This window comes from Stegodyphus dumicola, chromosome 4, assembly GCF_044657685.1.
Source record: "Stegodyphus dumicola isolate Sdum_Otavi_A_Nest chromosome 4, ASM4465768v1".
NCBI classification, from domain to species: Eukaryota; Metazoa; Arthropoda; class Arachnida; order Araneae; family Eresidae; genus Stegodyphus; species Stegodyphus dumicola.
This window is the reverse complement of record NC_140771.1, coordinates 118,191,780-118,218,911: the sequence shown is the minus strand read 5'-3', so window position 1 is coordinate 118,218,911 and position 27,132 is coordinate 118,191,780. Positions and strand designations below refer to the sequence as shown.

The window sequence follows — 27,132 nt, the reverse complement described above, 5'->3', positions numbered from 1 at the left end:
TTATTAAAAGTGTATAAGTCTATGAAAAAAATCATTGAATAGGTATTGTTGCTATATATACATATTATGTTAAAGTAAGATGCTAAATGTACAGGCGTTGGAGTGGTTTCAGTAAGAGCAGTAATTACAATAATCTCAGTCTCTGCAGATATGTGTTTTTTTTTTTTTTTTTTTTTTTTTTTTTTGTAATGTTTTATCCATTTAAGAATTGATAGAATACTGTTATTCACTTTGGTGTAATATAAGATATAAAATTAAAAATTAATTTTGTCTAAAAAACAGTTTTATTTAGACAATTTAGTTTAGTGGTTTATATATATATATATATATATATATATATATATATATATAGCATCTAAATTAGTCTGTTTAATTTAGATCCAAACGTATTTTTATGTAAAAATTCTAACAAAAAAGGCACTGTGTTGGTGTTTTTCAAAATGTTGAAATTCTGGTTTAAGGACATCCACTTAGATTGGAATAAAATTATTAGATAAAGAAAAATTCTGATAATGTGACCCTTTTTTCAGTTTCACTGATCCTAAATGATTAAATAAATGGTCTGGAATATATTTTTATTTTGTACCTAATGTATAACAGCTAATGGTTTGTAGCTAATGTGATCCAAAGTGGTTATGCAAATTACTTTGTAAAACATTGTACCAAAACTGCCTTGATATTTATGAATGTATTTTTAAATTTAAATTTTTGCTATTGTGAAGTTGATGAATTCAGTTTCTCTTGTTAGTTTTTCTTTGACAGCTTCAGATTTGTATATTTATAAGAAAGAAGTAGATATATTAAAAAAAAACTTTAAGTTCATTTGATGCAATGTTATTTTAATTTTGAATTATGTAAAAATTTTATATGAGTAAAAACATTTTTTTTTCCTTTTACCTTTTACTGTACCAATATTTCTAACATTTTAAATTAACAAAAAAAAAAAAATGTTTTCCATTTGTAGCCAAGAAGTACATAAACATACTGAACAAATGTCAGAGAGTGACTACGTATTTGATGAAGTGTATAGTCTAGATAATATATTAAATGACAATGCATCTACTTCTGCACCTTTGAATAATAAAGATGAGCAAAGGTAAATTTTTCCCCATTATGTATGTAATTAACTGTGCTGAAAATTTAATGTTAAAAACTTTGTAAAGAAAGGAAAATGTTGCTGTTTATTAATTACTAAAGAAAATATTTAATTTTAGTAACTTATATTTTCACATAAAAGTAAAAATTCCACACCCTTTAAAACAAAGCTTCATTAAATATGTTTTGATTAATTGCTATCAAACTAAACTGTAACTCTGCAGAGCTCTCTTTGAAAGATTAAAAAATATTCTAATAACATTTTTTAAAAATTTATATATTTTGCATAATTATATTATATTATGCAAAATATATAAATTAAGTATATAGTCTAAATTTAGTATATAGACTTAAATTTAAAAATATAAGTATATAGTCTTAAATTTAGTTATTAAAAATAATTTTAATGAAAGGATAACTAATCTCTGTCTGTTACGTTTCTGTAAATCTGTTTATGTATGTATGTATATATTTATTTATAAGGGAGAGGTATGTACATGAAGGTATTAGTCTAAAAGGTAAATTGGTTAGATCATCATACATAATATTAATATCTTACATGTTACATCAAGTTCTTATATTTTCCATACTGTATCAGATAGACTTATGAATAGATGTGGCAAAAAAAAATTAAAAAGTAGCACTCATTTCTTCGGTAACATATATTGTTCACCTTTCAATAGTAAGAGTAAAAAAGCATAGCTAGGTCCTTTATAAACATACTATATATTAATAGTTAGGTGTTATTGTTAGGTCCATGCTGCAAATATCCTATCCACAAAATATCTACTACAGTTTTTTACCTAAATTCTTGTAATGTGGCCAGTAAGGACAACATTTATAATGATGTCTTAACACACAAATGAAAAGAGTAAATCAATTCTGAAATATTAAAAAGCATGATTTTTCAGGTATAATTGTCTTGCTGCTTTTTAATTGATTAAGAGCTATGAAAGGATTCCTGTGTTCACAGTCATATTAAAATAAATACATAGAATGTAACTTAAACCCAAAATATAAAATTTTCATCTTGCTCTTATCATCTATTCTTCCTTTTAAAACACTTTTTGTCATGGTTAATTTAAAAAATATTGCTTATTGTTGTAATCATAGCTTATAATTTTTCACTATGAAAGCGAAACTACGAAATAATTTTTCACTACGAAAGTTTTAGAGCGAAAACTTCACTTTCATAATATAAATTTGATAATACCAATCATTCGATAATACCAACTCAATAACGCCAATTCGATAATACCCAATCAAAAATCACTTTTATGTCTCTCTTTTGTTATTTTTGAATTGTAGCATAGCAAGTAGTAGTTCTTTAAATAGATCCTCCTTGTCTCTCTTGCTATAAATCCTAGTTATTCCACCAATTGATAGACACAAGCGTTATTGAACTTTCTTCCTCCTCATTAAATTGATGCTTGCAAAAGTTGATTCTTTGTTGTATATATCTCGTTAGTTCCTCCCAACTTTAAAAAAAATAATAATAAATAAATAAATAAAAATAATAATAATAATAATAACTATTCTGGTCTTACTGCTGTTCATTGGGCATTTTGGGATCATTTTAAAGAACCACTTATTAAATGTTTAAAAAAGGTGAAGGGAAGTAATTATTTGTTGTATGTTTAAAATAAAATTTAGTCAGCTTTTCATATGTTATCACTCTAGTAGGTTGATTTATTAAAATAAGATGGGAATGATATTCTACTCAGGTTACCAAAATAATGGTTGCTAAAAGTTCCATGAGAACCACAGATGTAGTCTGTTCAGATAGGTGATTAGAATCGTAAAATTGTTGTGGTGGGTGACAACAAGTGTATGACCAGAGTTGTTAACAAAGGGTAATCATTGATTTGTAAATTATTTGCTCTTTCAAAATGAAGTATTTCTTAAAATACATGGCAAAGGCTTTAAAATTTTTCATTTACGCTCGTTAAAAAATTTCATTCATTTTTTGAAATTCTCCTTTGTTATCGTAAAATACATTCTGTAATTAGATATAACAAAATCAACCTTATTGTCATCCCTTCATCCTCCTGTCAGCTACACAGTTGCTTGGATTATCTATAAGTTTGAGCTCCTTTTCTCACCTATTTGTAAGATTTATTTTTAATTCTTAGCCATATCTCTAATTTTAAGTCATGTAGAATTTTAGTATATCTTTCCAATGTGTTTGGATATATATTGGCCAAAACTAAAAGAGTGTTAAGATCTTGCATTAAGGAATATTAATACTGTGTTGAAAAGGAGAAGTGAGAAAAGCTTTGATAACTAATCGTAATTGGGCATTTAAGTACAATTTTGATTTTAGTTCTGTGAAAATTATAATAATATTAACATTTCTTCTTAATTCTTTCAAAATTTGGAGCTTTTTTACCTCTTATTACTATTTTCCTTAATCAATGGCTCTGTGTTCATTTTCACTGTGCTGTATCCATTAATTTCCTTATACAATGATTGTGTTTTATACCATATATGGAAAAACGTTTTGCTGTTAAAGAAAATGGGCCTATGTTTGATCACCTTTGAAACAGATTTTTATTCAAAACCTACGCCAATTTATAGTTGCATTTTTTGTCTAATTTTGAAGCCAAATTAATGAGTCAATAATATATTTTAAGTATGCTTAATATATACTTATCAGTTATCAATTAATTAATTATTAATAAGAAGTTTATTAAATATATGCATATGCTGTAACACTCTCAGCAAATACTTTTGTTTCTTTTGTTATTTTTTGTCGTGTTCTTAAATGTATAAGTTTTGAAAAATAGATTATATGAATTCATATGTTTTTAAAGGAATATTTTATTAAATCACTAAATAATACTTACTTTATTTGAATCATGCAAAAATCCAGAAATTGTAATATGCTCATTATCCATATTAATAGCAGCTTAGTAATTGAAACAATTAGCAGATTATGTTGGTGTGCATCAAACATTTTAGTAAAACGTGCATCAAACAAAAGTTTAATTATGCATAATTTGAAATATTACACTTCTTGTGTACAGTACATACACTGTAGGATTCAAAAGTTCCTAGACTGAGTCTATGATGTAAAATTTTTTTTTGCAATAGTGCGATTACGAGTACGTTTTTGTGTTACTACGTTCTCTGCCTTTTCTAAAAGTGGTTTGTCCCAAATGATGTGGTCGAAAGCTCACGGTGACAGAGTTTTTTGTAGATAAGTGCATTTAGTAACCGGCAATAAAAAGAAATGTCTTCAATTGAGAAGAGAATCAATATCAAATTTTGTGTTCGCTTGGGAAAGAATGCTACGGAGACTTTCGAAATGTGAAGCATGTGTACAGAAGGGAAACATTATCGAGAATGCAGGCTTTTGAGTGGCATTGTCATTTCAGAGAAAGCAAGGAAAACGCCGAAGACTATGAACGCTGTGGCTGTCCCATGACTTCACGCACCGAAAAGGTGTCTGCGGCAGTACGTGCAAACAAGCAACAACACTCAAACAATTTACCAAATAGCAGAATTAGTTGGTATATTAGAGGCCACATGTCAGCGGATACTGACTAAGGATCTTAACATGCATAGGGTGATTATGTCTTAACATGCATAGGGTATGATGTTAACACATCATTCCCTGCATGTTAAACACAGACCAAAAGGGAATTCGTATGGAAATACTGGGAGTCTTAATCTTGGTTGTTAACAAAGATCCTTCCCTACTTGGCAGAATTGTCACTGGAGAGGAGAAATTGTGTTTTTTGTACGATCCGCAAACCAAGAGAGCATCAGCAACGTGGAAATCACCACAATCTCCACGGAAGCGTAAATTCTGCCAAGGTCGCTCTAAAGGAAAGATTGTGCTAGAGGTCTTCTTCAATATCTAGGGCACTACACATCTGGAATTTATCCCTTAAGGGTGCACTGTGAACAAAGAAATCTACATCGAAATCCTGCATCGTTTGTGTGAGTCGATCTGGAAGAAGAGACCAAAAATGAGGGCTGAGCAGTCACGGGTGCTGTTGAATGACAACGCTCCTGCTTACCGATCTCTACTCATCAATGACTTTCTTGTGAAACTGAAAACAACTGTTTTGCCTCATCCTCCTTATTCACCTGATCTCGCACCCTACAATTTCTTCTTATTTCCTGCACTGGCAAGATGCTTGCAGTGTCGGTGATTTCAATCTTCAGATGAAGTTAAATGTGTATCACAGGCTGAATTAAAGGATATGGCCAAAAATGGATTCCAGACATGCTTCGATGAACTTTACTGGCGCTGGCAAATGTATGTTGTTGCACAAGGTCTTATTTCAGAGGAGGATGTGTTTCTGCAATTTAATTCATAATATTTTTTACATTATAGACTCAATCCGGCAACTTTTGAATCCCACCTCGTATTGAAATATAATAGCTTCCTGTATCACAGCAAAAATTACTAAAAAAAGTTTAAAGGTACTTACTTCTACATGAGATAATTTTTGTTTTCATGATCTTTTTCAATGGCTTTTGCTACAAAAATTAATGTTTTGTGTAACAGAATAAGCATTATTCCAGGTATTTTTTGCTTAATTTTAGATATTTTACTTGATTTTATGCCTGATTATGTTTTCAAATACCAACTAATTAAAATATTTTTTTTTTTTTTTCCTAGGATTTATTCTGAACAGCAAAGTGACCGTTTACAGTTTGAAGCCAGATTTGAAAGTGGAAATTTAAGGAAGGCTTTTTGGGTTAGTCATATCATCATAGATAACATTTAATTAATTTTCTCTTCTATGAAATAAAGAGCATGCTGATTTTAAATTTGTGCTAAGGAATATTTTTTCACTTGTAGAGGGGTGGTGGAGAGTATGACTTAATATTGAATCCTGACATCAATTCTAAATGCCATCTGCAATGGTTTTATTTTGAAGTTTCAGGAATGAAGTCCGATATACCCTATATATTCAATATTGTCAACATGGAAAAATCCACAAGCCAATTTAACGAGGGTATTTTTTTACAATTTTCCTTTTATGTATTTCTTACTTGTAATTTGTTGTTTCTCAATAGTATGATGTTTTTGTTATTTTGTTTGATGATAGCACATATCAGTAAGGGGGGGGGAAACTAGATATTATGGTTTTATTGTTGAATTGTTACCTTCTTGTATTATTAGTTATTTACTTACCTCTGTAAGCCTCGTGGAACACGAGGAGTTTTGTATATGTTTTTTTAATTAAAAGAATAGTTTAAAAGAATACAAAAGGTATTTCAGATTTTACATTATGCCCAAAATGGCGTTTTTTAGCATTTTGTGTGCTACCTTTATTTGTTCTTCGCCCTTAAACCATAAAATTCAGTTCAACAGCAATATCATGTGAGCATATCTTTAGAATTTCCTGTATACAGTCTTGTGTGCTGGATATAACCTCCCCTTCCCTTTTTTTCCGTACAGTATTACCATTGGTCACTTTGAAATTGTTGAGTTTGTTTATCAAAAATTTGTTTAAAGTGATACAAATTATGAAATCGATAATAAAATAAATTTCAAATTCGGGCTTCCAGATGCCCATATTCAGTGGGAGATTACATTATTCAAAATTTGATGTCTCTAAGTACCGTTGTTTTATCACAGTGCAAGAAACATACATAATTTATGCAGATTCTTCATTATTTAATTTCTTTAAATATTACACAGAGCAATAATGTTTGATGGCAACAATTTGAAAAGTGAACCAACGTTTATAGGGATGCAAAATGGCAAAACAAAATTAATAGCCCTTCTGAGCTAACGCCCTTTGGGCTTTAAAAAAAAAAGGGGGGGGCAATAGAGTGAAACTTTAGTTCATTATTTAATGCATTCCTGAAGCCATTCATTAACCAAACTATTCGTAAACTGAAACAATTTTGCCATAGGAGTTAATGCAAAAGAACTAATTCATTTCTGGACCACAGATAATTTCTTATTTAAACTTTACAACAATACTTTATGCACAAGTCCTTGGCCCAGAATCAATGGAAATCATTAAATATGTATTAAAAAGGTGAACACAATATTAAACAGCTAAAATAAATTAAAACTTAATTTTACTATATCTGTATGAAAGAAATTAGATCACATAAGTAGAATCATGAAATAATTTAGCTTCCCTTCCATAAAAATATAAATAAGTGTCTTTAGGAGGCCTTCTTCTTTTGCCTTTGTCTTTAAGCATTGCTCATGTCTGCTTGAGACTCATTGGGGCTCTATTTTGATCAAAGTTTTACAGTGGGATTCTAGTTCATTGTTACCAACAGTTTAAAATGTTTTCATAGTGAGATGTGGCATTATCTTTGAAAGTGCTAGTGCTAGAAATTAACAATAAAAATATGGAGGAGCAATAGAGCTTGCTATTGCTTTATCAGGGTGACACATTGCTTTAAAACTTTACACAAATTACTTTAAAATTATTTTACACAATTTTTTCTTATCAGAGAACTAGAATCTGTTTTATTCCTTCTTCTTCTTTTGAAGATATTTCTTTAACAAACACCTTTTGTTGCTGCTTCTGAAGTTATTGTAGTTCTTCCTTGAGTTTATTTAAGTTCTTCTTTAATATCTTCTCCATATTTTTATTGTTAATTTCCTAGCTCGTAGCAGATAGCCCTGGACGCTTTGCACATAAACCAAACCAAACCTAACCCATACTTTTTTTAGAGATACAATCTCATAAGTAACAAATATGTCCTAAAGTATCTAAGTTCTCAGAGTCTCTGCCTGCAGCCCAATCTATCCATAATTTCCTGCTGGCCAAATTCAAGGTCCTTTACATCACTTGCTGGCAGGCTTTGTTAATCAGAATTAAGTAGTGGGAAATGTATTAAAATAATGTTTTCAGAAGTCTCTGAGTATTATTTATGAGGCATAAATTACCTCAAAACACCTTTTATACATATGATGTAACCCTCTTGAATATTTGTAGAGACACTTTTGTCATATGAAGCATTTTTTGTACGTATAATGTTTTTGTGAACCAAATTATTTATGAACTGAGAATTAGATTGGGGGTTTAACTGTATTTTCTCTTTCCCACTGGTTTTGTCTTTGTTGCAAACACTGTAGTTTACCTCTATGTATCTGAATTTGAACACCTGTAAAATGAAATGTGGAAAAGAAATGCTTTACTTTAAAAAGTTCAAATAATTTTTAGTCTAAAGAGGCAATTTGCCCAGAAGGACTATTAATTTCGTTTTTGCATTTTGTGTTGATTCACTACAAGCATTGTTTCACTTTTCAAATTGTTGCCACCAAATATTATCGCCCTGTATTATATTTAAAGAAATTAAATAATCAAGAATCTGCATAAATGTATGAATGTTTCTCGCATTGTGATAAAACAATGGTACCTAGAGCCATTAAATTTTGAATAACGTAATCCTTCTGCGAATATGGGCATCTGGAAGCCCAAATTTGAAATTTGGAATTTGTTTTATTATCGATTTCATATTTTGTAGAACTTTAACGAATTTTTGATTATCAAACTCAAGGATTTTAAAGCAAGCAATGGCAACATTGTACAGAAAAAAAAAACCTTTTTATCTCCAGCGCTCGAGAGTGTGTATCGGAAATTCTCAAGATATCCTCATTTTAAAATTATTTTGCGATATTGCTATTGAACTGAATTTTATGGTTTAAGTGCAAAGAACATGATATTTAATAAATCAAGGTAACACACAAAATGTTGAAAAATGCTCCTTTGGACATAATTTAAAATCTGAATTCTTTCAGATTTTTTATTCGGTCTGTGTTTAAAATGTTGTCTGAAATTGGTCATTTTGGGTAAGTATCAATGCATATGATCATTATTGTAAATCCTACAGGGATCTTTTCAAATTAAAAACTGGGTAAAAACATTATTATGAAGACAAGAAACCTGTACGATTCTTCAGAATGAAAAATGTCCTCCCTTTTTTTTTTGTATATTTTTATGATTAGTATATTTATTTTTCAGTATCATTAATGACATCTTAACATTGACTTTCACAATTATCATGAAATCTTGAAATAGAATTGAAAATGCGATTATTGATGGAAGTAATATTTAAATCCTTGAAAACTGCAGAGCTCCTGATATACCATAGAACATCAGTGAACATTTTTAGAGCCTTGGAAAATTCTAGAGAATTTGCAGATCTGACTTTGGCAGCAACTGCCTACATGGGTGCAGCCATAGAGCTGTAATGTACTAGAGAGAGAAACGGCAACCCTGAAGGGGAACAGGAATGGGAACCACGTGACATTTGGAACATTTCCCAGATCGTATTTCCCGCGAATCTTCCTTACCATTACAGTTCTATGGAGAATTTGTGAGAAGCAAGTGCTTTGCTTGTACGCGCATTGTTTCGGACTTCAAAAATGGTACTTTCGTGCTCCGTATATTGATGTAATTCCAGATACGTGAAAGGTGGAGAAGTAACATTTCACAGGAGAGCTTTTTCTAATGTTTTAAAACCTAATTTTATAAAATGTATAGGTTTTTTTTATCCACTCTACTTGCCACTTTCTAATAAAAAATAGATTTTCTAAATTTATATAATATATACATACTTGAAATAACATTTAAATAAAAGTATATTAATATATATGTATGTTTCTAATAACTGTGTTCTGAAAAAAATGTTAAAATTTTAGTAATATAATATAATTTTAATTAGTCTAGTATTCTGCTTTGGCGACATTTTTTATACGCCAACGGACTGCTTTGAATGCGTTTGTTTAAATATTCTTTGTATGCGTTTGCTTATGCGGACATGTGCGAAGTAGTAATGTATGTATTTAATACTTGGTAATGCTCATGTAACATTGTGTAAGAACTGCATAAAATTATTTTTTTTGGGGGGGGGGACATGAATGGCTTTATTTTATCCCCTTTTCTTGCATCCAAATATAACAAATATGTTTACTTTCAATCACTTATTTTCTTTCTTATATCATGTTTCTGGCATTTATTCCAATATTAAGAATTTGTTAAGTATTAAGAAAATAGTAATTATATAGCAGTTAAATTTCAAAACTTTAATAGTTTTAAGTTTCTTTTTTAAAATAATAAACATTATTTAAATTTTACCTTCTAAAATTATTTAAAATAAGTGCAATTACATTGTGCAACGTGCATAATATATATATATATTTTTTGCTAGTAAAAGGAAGTCTTAATTTAGCACTTTTTTGTTTCATAATTTAATTATTTACCTCTCTCTCAATTCCTTTTAACTTATATCTGCTATATTGACATTCATTTTTAATTCATTTAATTTAATATCTCACTTTGATTGGCCTACTCTGTAGTTCTCTGTAATACACCTTATTAACATTAAATTTCCTTTTCGTATAAATATAAAATTTTCTTTTTGTACAATTTTCTGTTTTCACTCATTTTTCTTATGTTATCTATTTTTTTTTTTTTTTTTTTTTTTATTCTGTCCTAAGTACTAAAAAAAAAACCTTCTTTTTTATTTATTTATTTTTTTCCTGGCCCTTTTTTTTTTCCTTTTAGGTTTATAATTTTCCTGTTTTATTTTAATCTCATTTTCATTCAAAATCATTTCTTAAATTATCTTTGCTCCTTGTTTATGCATTACAATAAGTATATATATATATGAATTTTATTTATTTTTAATTTTTTAATTATTTTATTTTTCATCCACTATCTTTAGTATGTATTAATACTTTGTCTAAATCACTTTTTATTTATTTATTTATTTTTAAATGAAAAAAAATCTTTTTTTATATTTATTTTATTTGTACTTTATTTATTCCTATTACCATTTTTCCGATATATTTTATTTATTGCACACTGCTTCATCTCATTCTGTTTTTGTCTTTTTTCTCTTTGTCTACCTTTGTGCTGCTAAGCTAGTATGGCTATTTGTCTGGCTTAAATTTTAAAATAAAGTGTCCAATTTTAGGGAAATTATTAATTTTGGCTGGTGTTTATCGATCTAACCTCTTCTGCAAATTCAGCGGCAATGACAATGCGAAATGACATCTTTCCAAGTTTGCATTTCGAACTGAAAGAAAAGAGGGGGGAAAAATCACCAGCCATGGCGATAGTACGCCAAGTCTGGGTTCAGCTCCATTTCATGCCCAAACTCCTGCAGCTCATTCCTGTGCCGCTTTTTCACCCGGTTTTGAATGGCGATGCTCCGTCTAGTATATAACAGGTCTATGGGTGCAGCATAGAGCAGAATTAAAACTTCATCTACCCCTTTTAATAAATAAATACATTAGACACCACGTAATGTGATCATGGTTAATATTATCATTTGGATATTGTTATTGAATTGCAAAATGCTGTCCACTTTTTATATGAAAACATGAAAAGTACATTGCTTATTGCTATCAACAGTTTAGTTAATGCTATCAGAATATTATTAAATAAATTTCTTAAATTAAATTAAGTTCTGCAAATAAGTTCAAAATAAATTTTAAAAAGGGCCTAATGACTGAAAAATGTCGTTAAGGCAACAAACTGCTTGGTTTTTATTTTAATCAACCATTTAAAGTTAGGCGAAAAAACAGCCTTTTGCTTAGTTTAGCACAGATTTTTAATAATTGTTGATTTTGAGAATAATCAGATGAAAGTCTGTCTTCTTCAGACCGTAGAAGATATCTTCCAGGGGCATTCTGAACAAATCCAAGCTTATCATATAATAAACTTTTTGAAGAACATAAAGATGAAATCAGTGAATTCCCTATAAATGCCGATACAAGGAAATGCCCTTCAAAGATTAAAAATAAAGATACAACATGAGTCAAATAATTTCCAAAAACATTAGATGACTTTAAAAAAGAACATTTGCATAAAGCTTGAGGACAATACACTAGTAACGAGTTTTTTTTTTTTGTAGTTTAAGTGCTGTGAAAATAAGTATTTATATATTTCTACTTATGAGATTTTTTTTCATCATTTAATGTTATTAAAATAGACATGGACAAACATGATCACATTAAATTACACCTACTCTACAGATAGTATTCAGAAGTATTGTAACTGCTTAGCTGGGTTTTAACGGTTTGACTAAAAATAAATTTTATGCACTAATGCCTTTGAGTAGAAGTGTATTTCAGTAAGTAGGAAAAGTTTTGAAAATTTCTTTAAATTATTTTATAAAATCATTTAAAAAGATTTTAAATAGAACTAATTTAATTATAATATTATAGAACTATTTTAAAAGCTGCTGAATTCACGAACTATAGCTATAAAGGTGTTGTAATACTGTAAAAAATAAAATATTAGCAGTTTGTTAATGGGTAGTAGGAGAATTTTTTATTACTTCTAGAATATTTTATTTTTTCCTGTTTTTATACGTTCCATATTAAATTAAGAAATAAGAGGCTGATTTTACTGTTATCAATAAAATCAAGTTTATCTCATTGCAATGAAACATAATAATCAAAGCAAATATGTGCAAATTATTATTTTTATTATAATTGTGTAAAAAAATGTTGTACTTCATTTACTCTTATTTTGTAGTTAATAAGTCTTCCTTTCTAAAGTAGCCCATTCTGTTTTTAAAAAAAAGTATTCTTATATGAAGGTGAATGTAAATAATTTTATTTTTCATATTTCATCTGTAACCGTAATGTCTTAAGTTACACATTGTTGCTATTTCAGGCATGTGTCCTGTCATGTTTTCTGTCAGGAATCATGTGGAGAAAAAACAAGGTTGGATGAGAGTAGGCTCAAACATATGTTATTTTCGAAACCATTTCACGCAGGGACCTTCAATCAATTCAATTTTTAGAAATAAACCGTATTATACGTTAACATTCACAGTTACTTTCCAACATTCCAATGATGTCTGCTATTTTGCCTATCATTATCCTTATACCTTTTCAACTCTTCAGGTTGGTAATTCTTTTTCTTTTTAGATATTTTTCTGTACTTTTAAACATGCTGAAGAATTTTTTTAATTTAAGCTACATTTAAAAACTTTAAATCCTAAAATTTAATTTTTTCTAAATTTTGAATGCTTTTTTTTAATTTGAATTTGAGATTTTAAAAAGTATCTTCAGTACAAGGTCCAATATCTAGAATGATCTAACAACTAGAACTCTGGACTACTGGCAAAAAAAAAAGGAAAAAAAACTGTTCAGAAAGTCTAGAAAAAGAGAATTTAATATTCAAGAAAAAGGCTGGTATGCTGTAAAAGCTATTTTTCTCCCGGCTGCCTGAAATTCCGGCATATCACTTTCAAACACCTGTTGGCAAGGGAATGACACTGATGTCAATGACATTAAATACTGATTGAAGTTGTATTGACGCTAACTACAACCACTCTTTCAGCCCTCGAGTAGTTGTGTGGGGTAGCATATTCCTGTGTGACCTAAATAATATCTAAACTCCTAAGACACATTTTGGAATGAGATGTTGCTCATACTAGTTATTTTTTGCAGTGGGGAAAGGTGAAAGAGTTAGATTTGTAGGAATTAAATTAATGTAACAAATTGTGCTCATCCCTCAGCCCCCTTCATGACAGCATGTTGTTGAATTAAAAACCCTATGTAGATGGGTGTGTTATATATGTATCAGTCCCAAATGTTGCTACCAGCCAGGTGATACCACTGGTGCAACACTACCACTGGTGCAACACACCACCTCCAAGGTTAGCTTCATGCTAAGCGACATGCCGTTTCGTAAGAGGATTAACTGCTGATGCATATATGATACACCTGTCCTGAAGGGGTAAACTTTCTGATTTAAAGCAGCTTATTATTTTGTTCCATCTATCATTTTTAATTTCATTGAAATTACAGTTTTATTAAATGAATGTCTCCATTTTACTTTTTTCTGGTGCAGTCTCTGCAAATCCTAAATTCTGCTTCAAAAGCCTCCCTAAATTCTAAATATTTTCCTGCTCCTAAATTTTCAATCTCGGTACCTTCCCTAAATTCTAAAAATTTTGCCATCCCATAATTTCATTGCTCGATGTTTCTCTAAATTCTAAAAAATTTGCTTGACTAAAATTCTGATAGCTGATATGGTAACACTAGCTTTGGCATTAGTCCTGCGTTCATATGAACAACAAATCAGTTATTCTCAATTCAAACTGTACTAAATGTAATCTTTGCATGTAGTTAAAGTCTGTAATCATGACCAAGCAATAATGTCAACATAAAAGGCTACCTTGCTCTTTGGTAATCAGTTACTATTATTTAAAAAAAACATTTAAACATTGTTGCATGTGTCATTTTTCAAGCTGCTGCTCGCTAATAAATATGTGGTGATAGAAGCAATAAATAATAATCTGCCAGGTTGGGGTCAGGGATATAAATTATTTACTAAGTTTAAAATCAATAACATTTTGATGTAGAATGTTTTGGTTTGAGATGCTTGCTAAGCAAAAAGTGCCTACAGAGCCGAATTATTGACAACACATATTTGTCGCAATATGTGTTTGTTTCTTTAATATTGAGGTATTTTATTTAGTGCCAAAGTGAAATAAAGAATCGGGATTCTTCACATGTTTTATTATCAAGAAATATCAGATGTGCATGCATAAAGCATACCCCCCCCAAAAAAAGAAATCTAAAGAAAAAAAATTTACTGGTAATTTGGGGGTCTCGATTTTAAATCATTTTGGATATTGGTCATCCAGAGTCTGGACATTATATTGTAACAAGACATAGATAGCAGTTATTATTTATACTTACAATTTGATCCTTTTGCTCTAAATGAGTGAGAGTCACTGAATCAAATACTCTAGATGGTTATACTTAGCACATTTGCTTTCATTTAGTTCTAACCTTTATATATATATCTATATTATTTTACTTTATTTCTTATATTTGTGTATATATATATAAAAATTAGAATTAAAAAATGTTTTTAAACCCGTCATGCACTATACCTGCAGGATTGAAATAGAATAAACTTAAAAGTATCTAAACTAATTAGTAAATTGGAATAAAAGGAAGGCAATTCCTCTATAATACAATAATTTCAACTGTAAATAAGAGGTTTAACGCAATATCAAAACTAATCCAATTAAAGAAAGAATTCATTGTAGACCAATCTTGAAAAATAAAAATGTGAAAGGAAAAATATACAAAATTATGTAAATAAAAATTAATCTCTTTTTACTGAAACTCCAATTCAGAACTCATTAGGGGAAAATGAATTAAAGCTTCATAAAAGTCGATTAATATGTTTTGAAATGTACAATAGGTAGGAGAATGAAACATATTTTCAAAATTAAATTATTAAAGCTTCATAAAAGTTGATTCATATGTTTTGAAAATATGTTTCATTCTCCTACATATTGTACATTTTGAAACATATTAATCGACTTTTATGAAGCTTTAATTCATTTTCGCCTGATGAGTTCTAAATTGGAGTTTCAATAAAAGGAGATTCATTTTTATCAGTATAATTTTGTATATTTTCACTTTCGCATTTTTATTTTTCGAGATTGTTCTACTATGAATTTTCAAGTCCACAGTTTTGACAACATAGAGATTAGTATTCTTGATATTGTACCTGACACAAAATTGAAGTTGGAATCAATTTACTTCTTGCAAAAAAGAACACTTTATCCTTATGGGCTCAACATGCATCTCAACAACACTACTAACAGACAAGCAATATGGACAGTTTAAATTTTTTAGTACAAAAACTTCCAGAGGAAAAAGAGGTGGAAATTCTAGTAATATTTTTTTTTCCCACTCAGGATTTGGATATAGTAATTAAAAAATTTTGTTCCTTCTTTCAAAAGCATGCCTTCACTAAAAATTCTATTAACTTACTACATGCTTTTAAAGATGTCACATTATGGAATCTTCTTTATAAAGTTAAAAAACAATCTCTAGTTTACCAAATTGTCAAAGACTTAATTATCGACTTTTGCAATTATAAATTGAAAAAAAGTAATTTTTTCCATAAAAAATTTTTTTTGTACGGTTCAATTCAAGCACCTTTTGTATGATCAGCTCCAAATTCCTCAAATTTTTAAAAAACATCACAATCTGCTCCCGAACCAACAGCTCCTAGTGACACTTTGTTTTAAGTTTGAAAAAACTTTAAGAAGTATGATTGTTAATCACCACGATGTTGTAGATAATAGCAATTGTGATTGCCAGCTTCTTGAATACAATAAATATATGGATATGGATCCTTATTAAAAACACATAGTCACAGGTGATCTTAGCATCATTCAAGATTGTAACCTGCGACAACTTATGCAACTTGGTACCAAATTTCATCCTACTTTCTATCTTAATAAGAACTTTTGCTTGAAGCAGTTCAGCAGTGATTTAAATAAATTTATTATTTTAGCTAGCAATCAAACTAACTTACCGACTACTACCTTTCTAGAATGGAAAGCTGCTGTTTTTAAAGATTTTGAACAAATACTCTTTAGTCTACCCAGTTTTAATCAAAAGCACGCTAAGAAACATCTAGAATATCAAATCAAGCTTCTATAGGAATGTTTCATCATCACCAAAATAGACAAGGCGAGTAATAATTTCAGTGTCATTTGAAAAAAAATTCTATTTTGAACTTATTCAAAAAGAGTTGCTTAGCACCAGCACTTATCAACAAGTTTCTACCAACAGTAAAATTCTTCTAAAAAAATTTACCACCTTACTTAAAAGACTCCAAATTCGTCCCAACAAATTGAATAATAAGTTTGCTAATCTCTGTGCACTTCCTAAATTTCATAAAACTCCTGTCAAATTCAGATACATTGCTAATAGTGCTAAAAGTTTTTAAAAGAAATTGATTATCTCTTTGCCCAGATACTTAAAAAAAAAAAATCTGGATATTGTTAATAATTTCAATTTTCTGGATGATTAATAACAACGAAAAAGTTCTCGAGATGTTAAATATGCTTAAAATAGAACACATTCAATGTTACAAGTTCATAAACCTGTATACAGTTTATTTAATGCTTGTGAGCATGGAATTAGGACCTGTAGTCATTGACATGTATTTCCATTTCATCTAGATTCAGTACATAAGGGATCAGTTTTTTTCCCCTTTTTTTGACAGTACTGTGATGTGTGGACTATATGATTCCTATATGAATATCATGCATCAAAATCTCAGTTTGTTAAAAGCTTCTTTTATTGCTTGAATCCTGTTTTCACTTTGAGATCTATATTGTGATCTCTTTAGTAGCTCAAATATGTACTTCCTCTTTTAAATGATGAAATTGGTAGATGGTGGTGGTAGATTTACTAAAAACATTCAAGCCTACTTTTCTCTTCCCAGTGGGCTTTTTAAGAACCATACATAAACTCGATTATTTGAAGCTGGTAGCAAAAATCAGCTAAATTATTTTCTTATAAATTTACCTAAGTAAAGGAATTGCAGGAAAATGAATTGGTATACTGTATCTAACAATGTTGAACAGCTAACTGTTCAAGAAATATCTTTATGGCTTGCATAGCCACTATTATTTACATTTCTAAATGTAAACATGTTTGGTCTAGATGATGTAATACTTCATAAAATATTAATTAATTTTTTATTTTAAAAACTGTGTCATTTTTTTACTCATTTCATTTAGACACATATTTATTACTGGATGAATAGTCATGATACTACTTCAATTTATTTCAAAAAGGATGAGTTGTGTAAAACATTATCAGGCAATAGTGTTCCCTTATTGACAATAACAGCTAAGCCATTGGATCGTAAGTTGTATTCCTTTTAGCTTAATATTATGTAAGATAATCCTTGAGCACTTTGCTATAATTTATTACTACAGTAATTAATGTTAACTAAGTTTGCTGTAATCAGATTGAACAGATATCTCTCTATATTATATGTGTGCATGTGGAAGTAGAAATTTACAATTTTATTACCATTTAATTAGTTATGTGCGTTTTTGAATGAGGAAAATGAGTATTCAAGATTTGGTCAGTTTGTAGTGTAGTTAAAAGTTCTAAAAAATTATATTTAAAAATTTTACATATATATATATAGATAGATAGATAGATAGATATAGATATATAGATAGATAGATAGATATTTGGAGACAAATTTCAAAATCATAAACTCAGTTTTGATAATAAAAACTATAACTATAAAATCATCAAGAGTTGCATTTTGTTTAATGACAGTTACTATAAATTTAAATATTTTTGTAAATTTTAGAAATTAAAATTTTTTTAATATATTGTTGGAGTAGATGAAGTTTCATTGATGGAGTTATCAAAATAATTAGATTTATAATATTTCTTATAATTATATATACATTCGGAAAACGGCCTTTTGTAGCTGCAATTTTTAGAAAGAACAGGTTTATTGTGCCATATTTAGCTGAAGGAGAAACAACTGCTTGTTAGTTGGCACCTTTAATGTAATCAAAAATAAAGACATTCTTTGTCTAACAACCTTTTACTAAAATTCTTAGAAGAAAGGAAGTATGTGTAGTACTATGTTGTCAGATTTTTAAATATTCAGTTTTAATTTTTAAATATTTTCCCACTGTGATTTGTGTTTGTGGCATGCTTGCATATGTATATAATTCTCTAGTCCGATCTTAATTCTGGTGTTGTATGAGGGCATGAGTTTTCTTTTGATGCATAAATATTTTTCTTTAATGTGTTATTATTCTTTCATTATAATAAACCCTTGTTGAGCACAGATCTGCAGAACACAATTTCACATATCCACATTATCTTAATTATTTCCTTTTTTTTTTTTTTTTTTTTTTTTTTTTTGTTCAACACTGAATTTCATTCATACTCTCTTCAACATTCATTCTAAAACATCGGTTGCTCGCTAGCATCAGCTTTAACCAAATGTTATTGATAATTTTTTAAGAACTAAAAATGAAACTAAAGAAATTGCAAAAGCAGTTAGCTGTGAAAAATTATCAAGGGGAGTCTAAAGATGGAAGAAGAAGTTAAAGAATTAATCGAGAAATGATGAGTGAAGAACTGAATTATATAATAACACCAGCCAGCATGATAGCAGCAATAATGAAGAAGGTAAAGCATTTTTAACTTGAAAGAATTTAAACGAACTGTTAAAAAATCCTCTGGAACTGTCTGATTTTGCAATGGAGATTGACCCAAATGAAAAAAGAAGGGGTCAGTTTATGAGAAGCATTGAAAAACTTTCTGCTGCCTACCGTAAAACTTGTAAAGAGTTGTGTCATTGATTGTCCCAAGAAAAATCATTATTCTTTTAAGAAAATAAGTGTGTCACATACTTATCAAGCTATAATAGAAATCCTTCCAATTAACATTTATTTCTTTTTTCCTTTTAATTACAACAATATATTGTTGTTGTTTTTTTAATTTATGCATACTTTCTTAATTATACTTAACATATTTTTTCCGAATAAAGTAAACTTTGTAGAATGCAATTTTGCCACATAAAATGCAATGTGTTAATGACATAAATCTCGTGTTTGGCAAGGGTTTACTGTATTAACCAAAAATTTGCATCTTTTAAAATAAAATAATATTTGTTAATTTAGTATATATTATCAAGAATTTGCTTCTAAAAAAAGGTGGTAGAGACCCTTTGTTGGAGTGTGTTAGAAGTGACAGCTAAAGGTGTCATAGGATATGTGAATACGTGTTTTCAGGTTTTATTTTCTAAATTGTTTACCCTAAATGTATGCAATCTCTATTTACAAAATGTTTTCAAAATAAGGAAAGAACTGTTTTAAATCAATTTTAGCTTTGGATAAGGAGATATTCTATTATATAACATATATATTTTTCTGGCATATAATCTTAACACCTTTTGCGACACTTGCTGGTCAAAAAACCAGTAAGTAAAGATGTTCCATATGCCTTAATGAAGTAAATGGGCAAGATGCTATACTTTTATTTTCAAAATTATGGAGATACTTTACAGAGCTGTGGAGTCGGGCAGATTTGGGGGTAAAAAGAGTCAGAGCTGGAGTCACTAAAAACAGGTCGACTGCGACTCCAGTTTTCGTTGGACAGTTTGAATTTGAAAGGAAATTAAAAGGAATTGAAAACAATTAATGACAAGTTGAGTTATTACTTTTGTTTATGAACTGTATACATTAATAAATAGTTATTTTCTATTTTATTGACCTATTAATAAATAAATATAAGGGAGTAGGATGGATGTGATATTTCCCATTAGTGATTAAACTGATTCATTTAGTTACTTCATTTAGTTACAAATCTCACTGATAAATTTAGGTAAGCAGCAATAGCAGCAAGAACACCTAAAATTGATGCCATTCCTAAGAAGCGAGCAGGAAAAAAAGCAATTATTGATCAAGCAATGCGATAAGGAAGTACATATTTGATGATAAAGTGGTTATTAGAATTAAGAACTTTTTTAGGAAATGTAGATAACCCTTATGTTTCACTAACAGAAAGACTGGGGAATGATCTTGCAGAATTGAAAACTCTTCTTTCTATACCTTATATAGCCACAAAAAGGCTGCAATCTGAAGAATTGACAGGAGGCGAGATTGGGATGTTTGTTCTTTCTGAAATGGAGGTTTTACTGCAGCAGGAATCATTTCTTCAATGAAGAAAAGAGAAACTAGTTTGCTAGACAATGAGATCTTGCTGGGTTCAATGTATGGAGATCTGAAACACTCAATTTTCTTGGATGACAAACAAATTAAAAAGGCAAAGAAAGTCATCTGTGAACTTTCATTAAGAATGAAATCATTCTCAGAACAGTTGGAGAATTCGAATTAAGACAGTCAAACTGCAGACATTGCAATTCTCTATCATCCTTTTCCATTGATGAATTAGATTTTGAGAAATATTTTTGTATAATATTGAAAAGGCTAAGGCAAAGCAAATGAAAATAAAAAACAAGAGCCTTTAGATATAAAAAGGAAAAAATACAAACAAGATTTCTACATGGTCTTTGAAGAAATAGAGAAATATGATTGCGCTTGCTAGACACCTCTTTTAAAACTAACAAAAATCTATCTTGAAAAGTTAAAAGAAGTAGCCCTAACAATAACAGCTCTCCCTCCTACTCAGGTTAATGTAGAAAGTTCTCAGCTCTGAAGTTTATCAAATTGGATCTATGGCCCTCCAACAAAGAAAATATTGCCGAAGCTATACTGTTTGTTAGAAATACCTAATGTCAGTTTTTCCATTTCATAATAAATGCTAATTAATATAAATAATTTGCTATGCCATCAGTGTTTTCTCTGTAGCATCTATTACTTCTTTTATATTAAAAAAAATAAGCTGTAACCCATGTGTATATGTTTGCATGTATATGAGGGAGTCAGAGTCGGAGTCATTAAAATTCCAGGAGTCGGAGTCGGTCATTTTCCCTACCGACTCCATAGGCCTGATATTTTAGAATTAATTTACTGACTTAGATCACTTATCATTCATCTAAGACAGAGGTTCTCAGCCGTGGGAAGGGGGAATTCTCTCTGCCAGGAAGGGATTTTGTAGTTTCAGGGGGAGGGAAATGTGGTCAGCCTTTTATTTGTCTATTAAGTATTCAATTTTAGTGTATGAATAAAAGAAACTGCTTTAGTTTGGTCATGTGTGGTTCTAACAATTAAAGCAATATTTGCTATTAACTTTATGGCTGTATCCATAAAACTGTTAAGTACTAATATGCCTAAAAATATGACATATAGATGTAATTTTTTTGTATTTAATATATTAAAGCATTATAAATATTTTACAAGGAGAACTTTTTGCTCTGAGAGGATCATATATAAAATTAAATATTCTTTTTTTAGAACCTTCACACTCACAGTATTGACATCCCTTTCATAAAATTCATTAATATATTTTGAGAAACTTTATAATTGAACATACATATTTAGAATCGGTATTTAAGAAAATGAAGTCTATGACTGCCTCTTTCAAAACCTTTATATACTTATTTTAAAGCATTGTCAAAGTAAATTATAATTCTGTTCTATTAAACCTTTATTTTATCTTCAATTTCTCCCTTTTAGATATTAATATGTACATAGAGTTTTCTTGTATAGAATCAAATTGTCCTAGCATTTGAAAAAAGTTTGTATTGCATTAAGTTAGATTGTAAAACTAAAATCTAAGAAAACTTTGATTATTTGAATGCAAATTGCTCTGCAAAAACTTTTGATTCATTAACTTCATATTCACTCTGTTGTTTTTATCTGCTAAGAGTTGTGTTACTCATTATACATAATATTAAATTCTTTTTAAAATGTTTCTTTCTTTTTTTTAAAAAAAAAAAAAAAGAAAAGCGACCATATATTTTTCTGACTGCTCGAGTTCATCCTGGAGAAAGTAATTCTTCTTGGGTTATGAAAGGTAATTTTATCATTATATTTTTTATTAAAGACTCAATTATGCCATTCTATTTCTTATACAAAGTGTTTTTAATTTCATGGGACAAATTTTAAAAGGTGGTAGAGGGCATCAAAATTTTTCTTTTTTCTTGTATTGTAAAACAATGATATGAACTGAAAGTGGAAGATGCCAACACTGGAAATAGTCAGAAATTTAAAAACGCTTTTACTGCACAAGCTTGAAAGAGCTTTTTATAACAGCCAAAAATTTTTACAAATTTCAGATACCATTTATTTATTCACATTAATCATCATCAGTGTTGTCGTCATTTATAAAAATATGTGTAGTATTTTTCCATTCCTGTAACCACATTAAGTTACCTGATTTGTAATTACTGAATTTGACGTTATTGAAACTATACTTCACGACAAGCTAACCTGAGAATACATGCATTGCTAGAACGACCTTTTCACAACTTTTCACTCTGTTCTTCAAGTTACACATCAAACCACCTGCCGAAATTCAATTCCTCCAATTCGCTGCACATTTTGTGACTTCTTGCCAAATCCAGCATATTTTTAAATAACAATCTTTTTATGAGATAAAGCTGAAGTTAAAATTGTTAATTCATTGTAGCATAAAATGTAGGGCATGTTATTCATTGTCTTAATTTATATGAAATTTTTCACTGTTATCTAAATGTGACACATGCGAATTAGATGGCTTTTAAAACCTGATTTGTTACTTAAAACTTGAAACAGAAGAACTAATACTGTATTTATTCCTTGTAGTCTAGGTTAAACTTTTTTCCCAATGTTCGCGTAGTTAGAAGTAAAATATATAAATTTTGAAAATCTGGTAGTAAGTTATTTTCTCTTAATTTTTAAGAATTTATGAAGTTTGTTGCTTCCAAAACAATGAACCAGGGGAAAATTTCGATATTTATTTTCTAAAGATGTTAATTCGATTTTAATTTGTGATTATTTAAAAACTCTTGACTGTATTTTATAGCAGACATTATAAAAATTATATCCTGCATTAATTGTCTCCTGAGACATACTCTTCCAATCATGGCCAGACATTTGCCTTCCTACAGTATGTCTTAGCTATCTGTTTTATTACTGTTTAAAATCAAAAATAAAATAAATAAAAGTACTGGAAACTGAGATCTTCAGATTACAGTCTAATGACTAAAGAGTTTACCATTCAAAATTTCAGTGTATTAGAAAAATATTTAAAATTTTTAAACTGTAAAACAAACATAAAAATTAAGAAGCAAATGATCTTATGCCAATTAATTAAGCCTATACTAATCCCTCAGTTTGCTTGCAGTCCCTCAGTTTCCATGGCTAGCTCCCTCAGTCCCATCCTGGCTGATATATACATGCATTATTATGAATCAAAATTGTTTGAAACTGTAAACTTCCCGGTATGGTTCCGCTACGTAGACAATACTTTTACCCTGAAGGTAAAAAAGATGATTTAAATAAAGTTCTTTCAACAATGAATTTCATTGATCCTGCTATTCAGTTCACTTTTGAACTTGAGACTTGCAATTCTCTTCCGTTTCTCGACATTCTGGTCACACGTAACACATCCAACTTCAATACTCCGGTTTACCGTAAACCGTCATTGGTTTGCCTTCCACCACACTTTAAATCGTGTCATCCGACTAAACAAAAGTTAGCTTCACTTTATTCCTATGTTTTCCATGCTCTTCAAATTTACTCCTCCAAACTATCCCTTGATGAAGAACTAAATTAGTTAAAAGCGATAGCTATTGACAGGGGCTTTTCACCCAACATTATTAATCAAGCAGTTAAAAAATTCTCATCTCAAAACACTAAAAGGCACACTCTTGTTTTAGGAGATTATAAAAATTCTGTTGTCATTCCCTTCTTTCCCTCAATTAGCTTTAAAGTTGCACATATTTTGCAGAAATTTAATTTTCAGGTCGTTTATTCTCCCATCAATAAAATTCCGAGTTTCATACTCAAGGACCCCATTCCGGATATGAATTCCTGGGGTATTTATAGGATTCCTTGCCAGTGTGGTTTAATTTACATTGGCCAAACTAAGAGAGCCTTAGAATTTCACATCAAGGAATGCGAGCTATATGTTAGAAAAAAGGAAACACAGAAGTCTTCTGTTGCCCAACATTGTTGATCCGAAAATCATACTTTCAATTTTCCTGCTACCAAAATTATTCAAAAAACATCTTCCATTGGAGAACTGAATTTTCTAGAAGCATTTCACATTCAAAAAATCTTTCTGTTCTAGTTAACGATCCTAATTCCAATCCATCTTTGCCTTCAGCCTTTAAGGAAATTATGTTTTAGTTCTGGTTTCATCAACAGATGGCGCCAGTAGCTTATCTCCAGTCCAGGCTTTCTTATCTTATCTTATCTCGTTCATTTGCGCTTTTGCAGTTGAGGATAATGTTTCGGTAAAACCATCGAATCTAGTCATGTGAAAATTTGAAAACACAGTCAAAAGTCGTTAATCCGGACTCATCGGGATTTCGCCGATTCTGGATTATAGATCATCAGTTTAGATCTGGTAAGATGGCATGCAGAAATTATAAAATTAAAAATATGAAACCTGAATTTATGAAATAAAGAACAATTATGATCTAAAGGGTATCAAAATTTACAAAAAAAAAAAAAAAAAAAAAAAAAAAAGCTTAATATTTATTTACTTTATTAAACATTTCTGTCTGTGTAAGTTGTTTAAGTTGCTTCGTTTTTTATGTGATAATACTTTCTCTTTAATTCTATAAACAGACATAATTTCTTGTTCAGTTACAAAGTTCTGCTGTTCAAGTCCTATAATTGCCGTGTCGAGAATACCAACTAATTTGTCATTCAAAATTTTTTTGTTTTCAATAACCTCTGTGTTACTTTCTTCACTATCGGAAGCAAATTATAATGATGAGGAATTTGATTTAAATCATATCAAAGATGGAGTACATCGAGATGAAATACTACATTTAGTAAGGAATTATAAGCCAAATAAAATAAAAACATCTGCCCTGAAGATAAGGATAGTGCTGACAGATCAACTTCCAATTCATTGCGCATCGCAGCATCCCCCACCCCCCGCCACAGAGCAGTGTGAAATTGATAAACAGATTTCGGAATGGTTAGATAAACAAAGGTTATGCCTTTATCTATTTTTTGCAGCAATTCCACTTTTTGTTTAATGGACTTCGAAACATACTTACGCTTTGTAGATCCTTTACATATTAGTAAATATATATCGGAAATTCTATTTGACATAATCGAAAGTTCAAGCTTACTTTTATAAAATTACTCTAACAGTCTGTAAAATATAATAAGCCGGATCCAATTCGAAGATTAAGGAACTACGCAATCTGCAACATTAACTGAATTAGATAATTTTAGCTTAGCTTATACAGTCCGTTATACATTAAACGTGCATGCATAAATGTATTTTGCGCATGCGCACACGCATATTCGCAGCCGTAAAGGTCTTACGTGCAGTTGACGCATGCGCAGAAAGTTTGTAGCTTTGAGGTCCGAATTAACGACTTTTGACTGTATAACACTGACTTTTGTTGTTTGACTTCTAAATTAATATTTGTTCAGCATGTTATTGTATCTTAATTACTCCATATGAGTTCAGTTGGATTCAGTTCGCAATGATATGGTGGCGAATCGAGCACAGTATGCCCGGCTTCAGCAGCTACAGCATCAATACGATGCAATTGAATTTTTTTTTTAAACCTTAGAAATGAAAACTAAAAGTTACGCTTTCAACATATCAGCTTCTCAAGAAATATTTTTTTCTTTTAACTAGAGCTGAATGTGCTTTCCTTATACTTAAATAAGGAATGTTTTCAGACAAAATACTGTGACAAGATGCATTATCCAATGCAGTTACACCATTCAGTTGCAGGTTAGTAAGTTTTTTTTTTTTTTTTTTTTTTTTTTTCAAACCAGTTCTCATAATATTCTGCATTCATTTCCCCATGATAATCTATTTTTTCTTACCTTTGACCATATCACATGCTTCAGGAATAAATTTGTTTTCATTACCAATATGAACAACTATACATCCTGAACATTTTCCTGAGGGAGCAATTAAACCTGTTAAAAGACCGTCAAAAGGCTCTCTTAGCACTTTTTCTAGTTGTAGCTCCCAAATTTTGGTTTTAGAATGCCAAAATTTACGCAAGTTTCATTGGTGTAATAAATTGTCCAACCCTGTAAGTGATATTTTGTTGTATCTCTTATATATCTATGCCTCCAGCATTGAATATCGTCACATTCAATCAAAATTGACAGTCTTTTCATTTTCTGTATGCAAATCCTAAATCATTCATCACTTGTCCTACTGTGCAAAAGGACATATTTGGCAAATCAGTTTCATCATTTATCACTTTAGTCACTTTTTGCACAGTTGGAATTTCATTCTGTAAAAAGATACCATGAACTTTCCTTTGTATTGTTCCTAAAGTTAACTCATCATATCGTTTGATTTGGGTTTGCTTTCAGAGGTAGTTTCTTACCTGGAGTCGAAAATCCGCCATTAAAAATGTAGCAATGTTGATGGCATAGCACAAAGATAGCTTAAAATGTAAAGGAAGAATTTTGATTGTGTAGAATGCTAAAATGTTGAATCCATAATGACTAGAAAACTTGGCAGCCAAGTTAAGTTTAAATATTCATTTTTATTTCAACTGACATTTGTAGCCACAATTTACTTGGCACTCTAATGGTGCTTATTCAAGAATATTTACATTTTTGGTACTGTTGTGATAGGAAGAGAGCAAAATAGCATCATAACAGGAAGAGAAA

At 29.8% G+C, this 27,132-nt stretch overlaps 1 protein-coding gene across 6 annotated transcripts in view; it reads left to right on the top strand.

Annotated features, from left to right (window-relative positions):
• The window catches only part of LOC118192138 (cytosolic carboxypeptidase 1-like), a 232,421-nt gene that overhangs the window by 171,366 nt on the left and 33,923 nt on the right, over positions 1–27,132 (top strand). For all 6 annotated transcript variants that reach the window (XR_015040756.1, XM_085815375.1, XM_085815376.1 and 3 more), the window contains 6 exons: positions 965–1,096; positions 5,729–5,807; positions 5,912–6,068; positions 12,717–12,949; positions 17,614–17,740; positions 22,262–22,333. Coding sequence is in view for 5 of the 6 variants with exons in the window: in XM_085815375.1 (XP_085671501.1) it covers positions 965–1,096; positions 5,729–5,807; positions 5,912–6,068; positions 12,717–12,949; positions 17,614–17,740; positions 22,262–22,333 (800 nt within the window). In the remaining variant the exon portion in view is untranslated. The remainder of the gene's footprint in view (positions 1–964; positions 1,097–5,728; positions 5,808–5,911; positions 6,069–12,716; positions 12,950–17,613; positions 17,741–22,261; positions 22,334–27,132) is intronic.